The sequence below is a fragment of the Meles meles genome, chromosome 12, assembly GCF_922984935.1.
Source record: "Meles meles chromosome 12, mMelMel3.1 paternal haplotype, whole genome shotgun sequence".
Classification (NCBI taxonomy): Eukaryota; Metazoa; Chordata; class Mammalia; order Carnivora; family Mustelidae; genus Meles; species Meles meles.
Window position 1 is genome coordinate 25,762,910 of NC_060077.1, and position 9,969 is coordinate 25,772,878.

The 9,969-nt window shown below is 57.3% G+C and overlaps 1 protein-coding gene across 3 annotated transcripts; it reads right to left on the reverse strand.

Moving 5' to 3' along the window:
- Positions 1–3,992: 3,992 nt before the first annotated feature.
- On the reverse strand, positions 3,993–9,969 carry OSM (oncostatin M). Of its 3 annotated transcripts, none has more exons than XM_046024190.1 (4): positions 9,405–9,969; positions 7,755–8,131; positions 6,014–6,147; positions 3,993–5,470 (listed from the first exon to the last, which is right to left on the reverse strand). In XM_046024190.1, the coding sequence occupies exons 2-4, from the start codon at positions 7,786–7,788 to the stop codon at positions 4,922–4,924; spliced, it is 717 nt and encodes a 238-aa protein (XP_045880146.1). In that variant the 5' UTR covers positions 7,789–8,131; positions 9,405–9,969; the 3' UTR covers positions 3,993–4,921. The 3 variants fall into 3 exon arrangements, with proteins under 3 accessions (XP_045880146.1, XP_045880145.1, XP_045880143.1); XM_046024189.1 differs by having other exon boundaries at positions 7,755–8,304; XM_046024187.1 differs by lacking the exon at positions 9,405–9,969 and having other exon boundaries at positions 7,755–8,578.

A 9,969-nucleotide genomic window follows, 5' to 3' on the forward strand; every position in this document is an offset into this window, starting at 1 on the left:
CCTCCTCCACAGGCTCCAGGGCCCCACCTGCCCAACCTACCTCCCTGGGAGACCTTCGCCCCTCCCCGCACCAGGGAGCAGAGCCCAGCCCTTGGGGCCGCCCCAGGAAGCAGGGAGTGGGGCTGGCCAGGCGGAAGGCCTCCCCAATGCTGACCGTGGACTGTGAGCCTTTCCTTAGCATGGAAAAGGGGTTCTGTGTGCACTCTGGGTCCCAGGCCTGGTGTGGAGGGGAGGAGGGCAGGGGGACAGGGGGACAGGGGCAGAGAGAGAGGAGTTGTGAAGAAAACCAATAAGGAAGAGAAAATGAGGGAGAAAAAATAAAGAGAATGTTGCTTGTGCACCTGCTCAGCGACAGCTTATGATAACGCTGAAAGAGCTCTGCGCGCGCACGTGTGTGTGTGTGTGTGTGTGTGTGTGTGTGTGTGTGTGTGTGTGTCTTGTCTCTAGGAAATCTTACAGCCAGGGAGTTGAGCCAAGTAAGCCCATTGTACAGAGGGGAAAGCTGAGGCTCTGCTTGGGCTGTCACACAGGTTTAAGGGTAGGGTGGGTGGGGTTTGAACTCATTTTGCTTGACCTTCGAGTATTTTCTCATTCCTCAAGAAAGAGGGAAAAGAACCAGATGGATCGTGGTGGACAGTGAAGGTCATGGAGGCCAGAGAGCTGGCTCCGCCGTTTGCAAGCCCTGAGTTTGTTTGGCAGTTAGATAGTGAGTGCTGGGCACCCCATTCCCGCCTTTTCCCAGCAGTTTCCCTGCCCTCTGGACCTGGGGAGCTTTCCATCCTTATGCATTACATGCTATTGACTAAGGGGCTGATGGTCACCTGAAAACCTTGAAAAAGACAAAGAAAATCTGGCTTTGAGTCGATGCCCACACAAGGCCAGGACACTTCTGTGTTCCTGAGCCTGTGCTGGTTCTGCCAGGGCCTGGGGCCACTTTGTTCCTTCACACAACCCCCGGGAAGGAAGCATCCGCTAGCCGCCCGCCCACAGCATGCCACCACTCCAGGGAAAAATGCTTCCTCTGTGGCACAAAAACATTATTTGAGCCCTGCCCCACTGCCTGTCCCAGCAAATGGTCGTGGGAACCCCAGTCTCACTGGAGAGATCAGAGAAAGCTTATTCTAATTTTAGATGCTGACTCCAGAAATGATGCTCTGCCGGCAGCCACCTGAGCCCCTCTGGATGGAGGAATCGAAGAGGACGGAGCATTTGAGCTCAGGGTGGGAGGGTAGCAGCAGGGGTGGAAAAACGCAGGCTTTGGGGGGGGGGGGGTCGGGATGCCTGGGTGGTGCGGACAGAGACAAGCTGGCAAAGCTGGCTGAGCATGAGAGCGGGGGCCTGGGGTTTGCAGTTGGTACTGCAGCCGAAGGACAGGTGGGAGTCCCCAAAGGCTTTTGAACAGAAGATAGGGTAGCAGTGAGATTTTTGACCCGTGTCCAGGGAGCCAGGACCTGGCTGGCTGTCGGGAGAGAAGGAGGCATGTACCTGAGACAGGCTGTGGAAGAAACCCCGGGGACATTGTGATCAATGGGGAGAGGAGAGGCTGAGAGAGGAGGTGAGGACAGAGGTTCTGGAACTTCTGTGGGGGCAAACAGAAAGTAGAAATCAGGTGTGGGGTGGGGGTGACCTTGGCCTTGAGGTATCCACAGGGCTCCCAGCTTACAGTTCCTAGCAATTGGGCCTGTAGACTTGGGAGAGCACCAGGCTGGAGACGGCAGTTTGGGGGCACCTGCAGCTGTGGTCTCATCAGGGGACAGCGTGGAGGGGACAAGTCCTCGGAGGTGGGACCCCTGAGACTCCCTACCCAGATTCTGGAGCTCCCTCATCTGCTTCCTACGGGGTGGGTGCTGGTGCAACTCAAAGCCAGACACCTCTCCTGGGGCTCATCCACAGAGTAGGGGGCTGGCAAGGGGCCCAGGCAGGGGTGGGGCGCAGCCACCCTGGGCTTCCCAGCTCTTCCTCCACAGACCAACCTCTGCTCATTCCGTGGGCAACAGCATGACCTGCTGCAGCCTCAACTCTCCTTCCGCTCGGAGAACCTGAGCGAGTCTGGCTCAGTGTCTGCTGCCTCCCACCCACAGCTTCCCAGCAGCTCAGCCTCAGGAAAGGCCCCCACCCCCGTGCTGGGGCAGGGCGAGCTGCTCGGCTCTTTGACTCCCTCCAGGGCCCCACCTGCCCTGCTCTTCACTGAGCTCCTCCTGGGTGCAGCCACCGAGCGGGTGCTATGTTGGAGCAGAGGGAAGCACACACCGTACCCATCCTTGGCAGGTTTAAGGCCAGCGGGGGAGGCAGAGGGTAAAACACCACAGTGGGGGAGGGCTTGCCAATAAGACAGTTTTTAGAGAACAAAGATACCAAGTTGCTGGACCTAGACCATGGGTGATAGGGAAGAACACCCGAGGAGGTGCTGATCAGAACGACAGGGAACACTGTTCCAGACAGAGGGGGGAACAGCATAGGCAGAGGTCTCTTGGTAGGAGGGAGCCTTGGGCCTATTGGGAGCCAAAGGTGGCCTGTGTGGCAGGAGCCTTGAAAGCGAGGGACAGCCCAGTGGGAGACAGTGGGAAGCTCTCACCAGGTACTTGGTCAATCACCTGGAACACTGGGCACTGCCCTGGAAGCCTGCCGGTTGCAAGTCCGGGCGTGGAGTTCTGCACGGGAGTTCCCTCTCTGATCTTGAGTAAGACACTTCCCTTCTCTGGGCCATTTTGATCAATCAGCCATGCCCGCCACTTACTTTATGCTGATCCTTGCATGCTTGGAGCCTTTGCTCTAGCTGTTCCCACCACCTGCAAGCCCCGCCCCTTCTCCTTTGTGTCATTCTGGGTTTAGGAGTGGATGGAGAGGCTTTACCTCTTCCAGATGCCACACTGACCACCCCTATTGCCTGGGTCTCTCACTCGGTTCTGTCACCCTGTGTTGGTTTTTGCTGAGCTCATGCTGCAATGTCCTGTTGGCTCTGCGTGTCTGTTTCCTGTCGGCCCCCTAGCCTGGGAGCTCTGTGCCCTCAGGGACTCAGTGACATTGTTGGCCTAGTTCAGAGGCTGGAGTGTAACAAGAAGTTGTTCCCGCCCTGCATCTAAAGGATCTGAATTCAACACACGCCTGCCCTCCCTGGAGTCTCCCTAAGTCTCAGTCCTCTCATCTGCAAAGTGGATCATATCTATTGTAGAGAGACCTGCATGAGGCTTTCCTCCATCCCTGATGTTAAGTCCTGTTCCATCTTGGCCCCCAGTCCCAGGAGGTGGGGTGCCCAGGGACGGATCCAGGTCAAGTTCATCCACTTCTATTAGCTCTTCCTTGATAGCTGCTGCCTTGGCTTTCATCGGCATGGACACAATGGCCTATTGTGCACAATTTTAGGGTTTGCATTTAATCCTCAAGGGTCCACTTTCTTTCACAGATGTTTATACTGTATCCCTATTTACTAAGTGGGAAGGGGGCTCCTTTATATAGTGCTTCAGTATTAAGTCAATGTCTGGTCTGTTTCAGCGAATGTTCTTTTCACGCATTAAGAAATTTCAAGATTAAAGAAAAGGCGGGGCTCTGAGCATCAGGAGGGAGCCCAGTTTTCTGGTGGCCTGGTGGAATTCCTACTCCTTGGGGCCCCTCAAGAAGCAGATTCAAGGACAGAGCAGGTCACATGCCATGTCTGAGGCAGGATCTGTTAGTGTCTTGTCTATTTCACAGAACCCACATCAGCACATGGACTCCCAGCCAGACCCGCACAGGGGCCCACAGCTCCAGCCTTCCTCCTTTCCCTCTTGCTCCGAAACCTCGACACTCCTAGCCCCTAACATCTCAAGGGAGTCACGTTCAGATGGGCTAAATGCTCTGTCTGTGTTTGAGACACCCCACAGTCGGAGCCCCTGTCTCTCCAAAAGGTCAGGCTCCCCCAAATCCTTTCCCACCAGGCAACAGAGACACAAGGGCTTTAGAAAAAGGCAAGTTTTTTAAATATATGTTGGCACAATATTAACATTAAATACAAATCATAAATAAGCCTTATAAATAGAAAACAGATAAAAACTGATAAAAATCGATAAATTAGTCATATCCCTCCAAAGAATTGGGCCAGCCCCTTCTGGGCCTCCCTCCAGAACCAGTTTCAGCATGAGAAATTTTAATGATGCACCACCAGGGGGCGAAGCCAGCAGCCGGGATCCAAGACCAGGCGCTTCCAGGCAGTAGGTTTATAGAGAACTCCAGGCCCTGCCCATTTGCAAGGCATTGGATATCTGCTCTATGTCATTGAATCAAGCGGAGAGGGCTTTACACCAATCGCTTGAATCATAAAAGATAAACTGAGGTCCAGAGAGGTAAAGTGGCCTGCCTGAGGCCACACAGTGAGTTAGGGGTTGAGCTGGGAACTGAGCCCTGTTCTTGGACACCCCCGCCACCAGATCAGTGCTCCTTCTAAGATGCTCTGCATCTGTCACAGCTGCCTAAAGTGAGGTCACCCAGATGTCCAGGTGTCTGGCCTGAGAATGGCAATGAGCCTTTGGAGGCCAGCTCAGGCCCTAACCTTCCCCTTGGAACCATGTTGCCATGGAAAGGAGGAAGTCTGGGGGCAATGGCTCTGTAAGTCATGAGAGGAAAGGGCCAGCAGGCCTCGGGGAGCAGAGCGGCGGGGGGGGGGCAGTCAGTCTGGCCATGAGTCAGCCTGTGTCATCAGACCCCTGAATCAATGGAAAGTTGGCCCCGCGTGGCCTGACCCAGCCACCCCACCAAGACTGACGAACTCAGGGCTGGGGGCTCAATAGCCTGACCCGACCCTCCCATCCCAGAGCCTGGCTCCCACCCTTTAAAGTGCACTTCTGGGAGGTGGGGAACAGAGGGGAGCAGGTTTGGAGGCCCTGGGGGGAGATGCCATCCTAGGGAGTACATACGGATCCTTTTCTGCTGGGGGTGTCCCCTAAGACTACCGGGGCAGCTGCCCCCTGGGCAGGAGTCTCTTGTTCCTCCTGGAGAGCGGAACCCTGCGGGCCCCCTTCCGCAGGCCCTGGCGGGGGCTGTGTCTCCGACTCCGACTCGGGCTCTCCGTCCACTCTCGAAACACCTGCCCCACCGAGTGCATGAAGCAGTGATAGCCATGCAGGAACCTGCAGCCTTCGAGCCTGCGCTGGAAGGTGTCTGGGGTGGGGGTGGGCGATGGAGATGTCCCTGGGCCTGTCGGAGTGGGCTCAGTCGTCTCTGATGAGCCTGGAAGCAGCTGGGCCAAGCAGTGGATATTGTTCTTGAACCCGCGAATGTTCTGCTTTGCCCTATTCAGTGTCTCCAGGTCCTGGGGTTTGAGGATGTCTCGCTGCAAGGCCATCAGTCTGTGCAGAACGTTGTCCAGCATGGTGTTGAGAGCCCGCAGGAATTCCTGCCTGCTGAGCTGCTGCAGGGCCTCTTTGCTGGGGAAGGTCCCTGGGCGCTCCCGGCAGTGCTCCTTCAATCCATCCTTGTCTAGGCCTTGGCTTTGGATCTGGAGGGAAAAGAGAATCAGGACGTGAGTGCTCAAGCCCCCAACACACACACACACACACACACACACACACACACACACACGTCTGCTCTGGTCTGCCTTGAAATGCTGGACCTCATGCACCCCATCCCATCCAATCCTCCCATTGTACAGATCAAGAAACTGAAGCCAGAGAGGGGTGAGCACTTCCCAGTGTCTGCAAGAGGGACAGAAGGATTCTGGGGGTGGGGGCTGGTTGGGGTGACTGTGATGCGGGGAGCGTAACCATGGGCTTCAGGAGGACAGAACTCTCTTTCAGTCCCTGCTGCTACACCTGAGAAATGGGACAAGCTGGAAAGATCTCTCCTCTCCTTGGTGTTTCAGAGTTAGGCCCAGAGAGGTCCAGGGGGCCCTGGAATAACATAGGGACTTGGTTTCCCCACCAGCCCCATCTGGAGTGGGGGTTGCATGAATGGGAGTTGGGCCTCATCCTCTCCAGGCTCACTCGTGCCCCAGGCCTGCTGTCCTCTGAGACTCAGATGCCACCAGAGGCCAGGTGCTCACATAGGGGTTCAGGAGCGTGCTGGTTCGCTGCATGATGTCCGCCTGCTGCTGGAGCTGCCTGAGCAGCTCTTGGTCCTTGTCCAGACAGCTGCCCATGACCGACGTGCTCAAGAATAGGAATCCGAGGACCAGACCTGGAGCAGAGAAGGGGGGAAGATGTCACCTGACTTGGGGAGGGAGGTCAGCGGCTTTCAGAGGGGAAGACACCCCCAGCGCCTCTGAGGGCATAGCCCATCAGCTCAGCCTTCTTGCCGTTGAGGGTGGGGCTGGGCACTGTGTACGCATCTGCCGGGGCCACCGCCACCTCCCTGGAGAGTCACAGCCCAGCATCCCTAACAATGGTTCTGCTTCACCAAGTAGGCCCTTGAGAGGAGTTCCTGCACCTGCCAATCTTGCCAGCCTCAGGATCTGACACAGAGAGCGAGGCTGCTCTCTGCAAGACCTCTGGGCCAAGTTCCTGGGCTCCCCTGTCACAGACCCTGGCCCTCTGCGCAGGCGGGCTGAGCCTGGGAGCAGCCCGGTGCCTAGAGCTCTGTCTGCACAAGCAAAAGAGGCTGCCCTTCCCACAGAAGGTTCTGTCTGCAAAGAATATGTGGGATCATCTAAACCATAGCCCCATTCTACTGACAGGAAAACGAAGGCACTGAGGGAGAAGGGCTCTCCCAGTTCACACAAGGCCAGGACTGTCCTTGACCTCGTACACCTTCCTCTTTTCTTCATTAGTGGCCACTTCCGTCAGGCCCACCAGGGATGCTGTGAGCTAGACTCTTGGGGGTGGTTAGGCATAGTTACTGCTGGCGACCTCCCCACACCCACCCAACCCCCACCCCCAGGCACCGGCAGCCATGTGGTCGGAAGGGGCCTGTGGCGCAATGGCCCGGAAGGCAGTGACACCATGTTCCGTTCCTAAGAACCGTCCAGCCCCTTGGGGAAGACGCTGCCGGGGACTGCTGGGGGGCTGGACACCCAGGCACCGAGACCATAGGGCACTCCTCGCTACCTCCCCAGGTATCTGCAGCCGGGCTTGGGCGGGGAGCGGGGAGGGGATCCATGTGAGTGCTGCGTGCATGTGGCACTAGGGTATCTTCATGGGTGTGTGTCCAGGTCTGCATGAGGCGAGAGGAACAAACTGGCCACACACAAGCGTTGTGCCCAGTCCACCCTGGGGCACCGGACTGCACGTGGGGGCTCCCAGGTCGGTGAGATTGAGGGCTCTGAATGACATCACATGGCTCTGTGTGCGTGTCACCCTGTGGGTGTGTCTAGGCATGCTGTGTGATTGTGTGGGCTCCAGGGTCCCCGCGCCTAGTGGACTGTGTCTCTCCATCCCAGACCCTATGGATCAGGGCAACAAGGAAGCCTCACTGCCCCTCCAGACATCACACTGCATTTCTGCTGAGCGTCTGCAGATTCCTCCTCACCCAGCATGTCACCCACCTCCCTCCCGCTTCCCTGGCTTCTCCCTCAATCTATCCCCTTCCCTTATTCTCTTGCTCCCACAGTCACCTCTGTATCACCTCCCCTTAAAAGTCTTCCAGGGACTCTCCTTCTTTACCCTGTGAAGATGCTCTGTTCTCAGTGAACCACTTTCTTTGCCTGACCTCCTGGCTCTCTCCCCTTCTCAGCATCCTTCTGGTGCCTGGCCTTCCCAGCTCCCGATGGACAGAAGGTGCCCCTGCACCCCACTGGCACCCATGGGCACAGCAAGCGGGGTGCTGGTGGAGAGGAAGGAAGTACTTACTGGGCAGCGTCCTCCACATAAGCTGTGCCCGCATGCTGGGTGCCCGAGCTCTGGCCGGCGCCTGCTGGGGGTGACACCTCCTGGCTGGGAGCCCTGCGGGCTGGCAGCCACTTTATGCCCGCCAGGGCGATTGGCCAACACCTCGTGAGGTGGGTGGGGAGGGGGGGAGGGCAGGCCTTCTGGGAAGATGACCCCAAAAACCAAAGTTTCCACGGGCAGCCAATGGGCGCTGTGTGCGGTGGCATGCCTCCTCCTCCTCCTCTTTTCTTCGAATTCATTCTTCGAGGCCAGGCCCACTTCCAAAGATGATGCAAACCGAAGCCTCGGCCTTCCTGGGGTGAGCAGGGAGCAAGGGGTTCCATGCCATCTGTAGGGAGCTGTGCCCAGGATAGAGGGGAGAGTGGGCCAACTGGGTCCTTGGAGGGCTGCAGGTCAGGCTTGGCCCAGGAGCCATCAGCCTCACAAGTCACTGTGGTTTGGAGCTGAGGGTAGCGAGACATCTTCCTTCTTGAGTGCCCTTCCCGCCCTCTTGCTGGAGCTGTTGGGACATCTGTGAGCAGAAACCACCGCGCTCTGGGCACAGAGCCAGACCCAGGCTGGCAGCTCCGAGATTGTGGTTCTGGCCCCAGGACCTGTATCCCCCACCGGGGCTCCCAGCCATCTCCTCTCTCCCATCATGCACCCCCCTCGCAACTAACCTTCCTTATCCCAGGCCCCTTGCCTGCAGCCAGGCCCTTTCTTTACAGACGGGGTCCTCTGGGGGGAAACGAGACATAGGAAATTAGGGTTCAAGCCTGCCAACATGTTGTGTGACCAGAGGCAAGTCACTTAATCTCTCTGGGCTTCAGCAGCCCCACCTGTAAAATGAGGATTCGAAAAGCATTTCCTGGGCCAGGCTCATAGCCCTGCCGCTATCATGGACATAAAAGGCAAAAGTCCTTTGAAGGAAAAAAGAAAGATGGAAGTCTAATTCCAAGTACTAGCTGAGGGCTAGTGTTGGGGGCGGAGGAGATGGGGAAGCTGTGAGCTCAGAGGGGAAGCCAGCGGTGACGGTTGGGGACCAGGTTTCACTTTCTCTGAAAGATAATGATTGTTAGTTAGTCCCCTGCTTCTCGCAGACCTCTGGATGTCAGAGTCAAGGCATGTGGAGACCATGCCTCTCTAGTTAACCTGCTACTCTGTTAAGGTAAACTGAGGCCTGGCCTAGGGCAGACAAGGAGGCTGAGAGGCAGCCCCAGCATATCTCCCTGGCTTGGAAAAGGGTCTTTGGCCTGCACCCTCAGGAGCTCAGTGGGGAGGAGGGCCTCAGGAGCCCAGAGAACCAGGGTAGGACACCTGGAAGCTGCCAGCTAGGGAAAGCATTGGGCCTGTGGAGCCTGGACAGGGAGAGCTGAGGTGGCAGGAGAGAAGGTGAATCGGACAGCCATCCTGACCACCAGGGCTGCTCCCACCTGTTCTATCCTCTGCAGACACGTTCACCATTACTCATGTATTTGTACGACGAACTTTTATTTGGCCCTACTTTGAGCCAGCCCCTCCCAAGCGCTGAGGATCCCGTAGTGGGCAAAACCAGACTCTTCCCCCTCCCCATGCCCAGGAGGCTATTCCTCACCCCCCGCCCACTCCCTGGCACCCCAGCATGGCACTCACCACACCCACCATCGCCGCCCCTGAGGACCAGTTCTGGATTCTCCTCCTGAGAACGTGGCTTCTGCTCAATTCCTCATCTCTGTGCCCACCCCCGCAAGACCGTTTCCTGGAGCCCATGCCAGGCTGGATCCTTCTTCATTTGGTGTCCCTGATCTCATTCAGCAACAGCCCTGGAAGGGACAGAGCACCCGGGCAGGGATGCCTTGGCTCTCTTGAATGAGGAAACTGAGACACTCAGGGCCCGTCTCTGGGCTGGAGAGCCACAGCTGGTTGGAGTGCTTCTCGGCCATCTCAGCTACCAAGGACCGCCCTTTGCACTCGGGGTGGGGGGAAGCCACAAGCCTTTGCTTTCGTGTCCCTGCATCACCCTGGGTAGAAGCAGTTAAGAGGACGTGGTGTTCACAAGGGGGCTATCAAGTCTGAAAGACCACGCTCTGAGTAGCAAAGCAAGGTGCGGTGTGCAGGCCCCGGGGGCGACAGCCACCGACGGAAAGGAGGACTTAGCTAGTGGTCTGCTCGGGCTGCCCTGACCACATAGCGCAGACGGGAGGACTGAAACAACAGA